The following is a 1,289-nucleotide window of genomic DNA, read 5'->3' on the forward strand; positions in this document are numbered from 1 at the left end:
ATTAAGTCGGTCGATAATGACAACAAAAAGAAAATTAATACAAACGTTTTTATTTTTGTACCGAAGGCCTTAATATTTTATTGTAAATTGAAACAAACGTGGAGATAACACATGTTACACTTTTTATTGTTACCTGTAAGGTGATTTATTTGAAATAGTCAAACATAAATGATCAACATCATAATATGTTTACAATAGTTTCCTTATGTATTTTATATCAGTTTCAACGACACATTGTAGTAAAAGTATGATACAATTATTGATTTGTTAACCTGATTATTCGTTATCTTGCGTCCTTGATTTGCCTATTTTGCCATGTGATAACATTATTAATCATATTGAATCTTGTGATTTCTGTCAGTGCACAATGGCCCAAGCTGCGTCTAAAACATGTCAATTGTGCATGAGTGCCGCAGGATCACAATATTGTTTAGACTGTGAGGAATATTATTGTGAAAACTGTAAGTTGCTACATAATAGGCAGAAATTATCGAGAACACATCAGTTTAAAAAAGCCTCTGACCTGATCCCGGAAGCTACATGTAAATGTAATGAACACACTGAAGAATTAACGTTAATATGTAATACATGTGGTCTACTAGTATGTACTAGTTGTGTTACTGGAAAACACAATGGTCATTCATTTTCTAAACTTTCAGAAGCAATTGCTCAACTACGTAGGAAAAACGAAACACGATTAAAAAGCAGGAGAAAGGAAGCAAACGAACGTAAGAAAAATATTGAGCAGAGCTTGGTATGGTTCGACAATGCCGTTGAGTCTGTTACAAAGACCCTCACTGACGAAAGCACCATGAATAAACGTATGGTTGACACATTCGTAGCTAAGATGATTGCCTTAGTAGAAAAACAATCCGAGAAAGAAAATGTGTGAATGATGGTGTACGACATTTCATTGGTTAAAATCGAAGTTATTTTTATTTTCCTTTCTCGAATAATAATAGTAATCTTAATATTTGAAATTTAATTGCTTAATGGGTAATTTCGGATCGTGTAGATATAATGGGGAATGGTGTATGGTGTAATATGTAAGGTGTATGGTACAAGGTGTATGGTATAATGGTGTATGGTGTATGGTGTAATGGTGTATGGTGTTAGTGGGAAGTTTACACCATCCAAGGACTGTATATATGAGAAAATCGGTTTTCCGGTTTGAACTTTTTAAGTTTTTGTTTATGTCGATATCAATTAAAAGTGACTAAATTGTGTCATTTTTGATCATTGTTGATGGCCATATACTTGATTACATCCCCGCCAGTTGCATTCAAGTT

General features: G+C 33.4%; 1 protein-coding gene across 1 annotated transcript; it reads left to right on the forward strand.

Moving 5' to 3' along the window:
• The first annotated feature begins 367 nt into the window (after nucleotides 1-367).
• LOC139497590 (E3 ubiquitin-protein ligase TRIM71-like) lies at nucleotides 368-892 on the forward strand. Its single transcript, XM_071285823.1, has one exon. The coding sequence runs from the start codon at nucleotides 368-370 to the stop codon at nucleotides 890-892; it is 525 nt and encodes a 174-aa protein (XP_071141924.1).
• Nucleotides 893-1,289: the final 397 nt, after the last annotated feature.

The sequence above is a fragment of the Mytilus edulis genome, chromosome 12 (genome assembly GCF_963676685.1).
Source record: "Mytilus edulis chromosome 12, xbMytEdul2.2, whole genome shotgun sequence".
Lineage (NCBI taxonomy): Eukaryota > Metazoa > Mollusca > Bivalvia > Mytilida > Mytilidae > Mytilus > Mytilus edulis.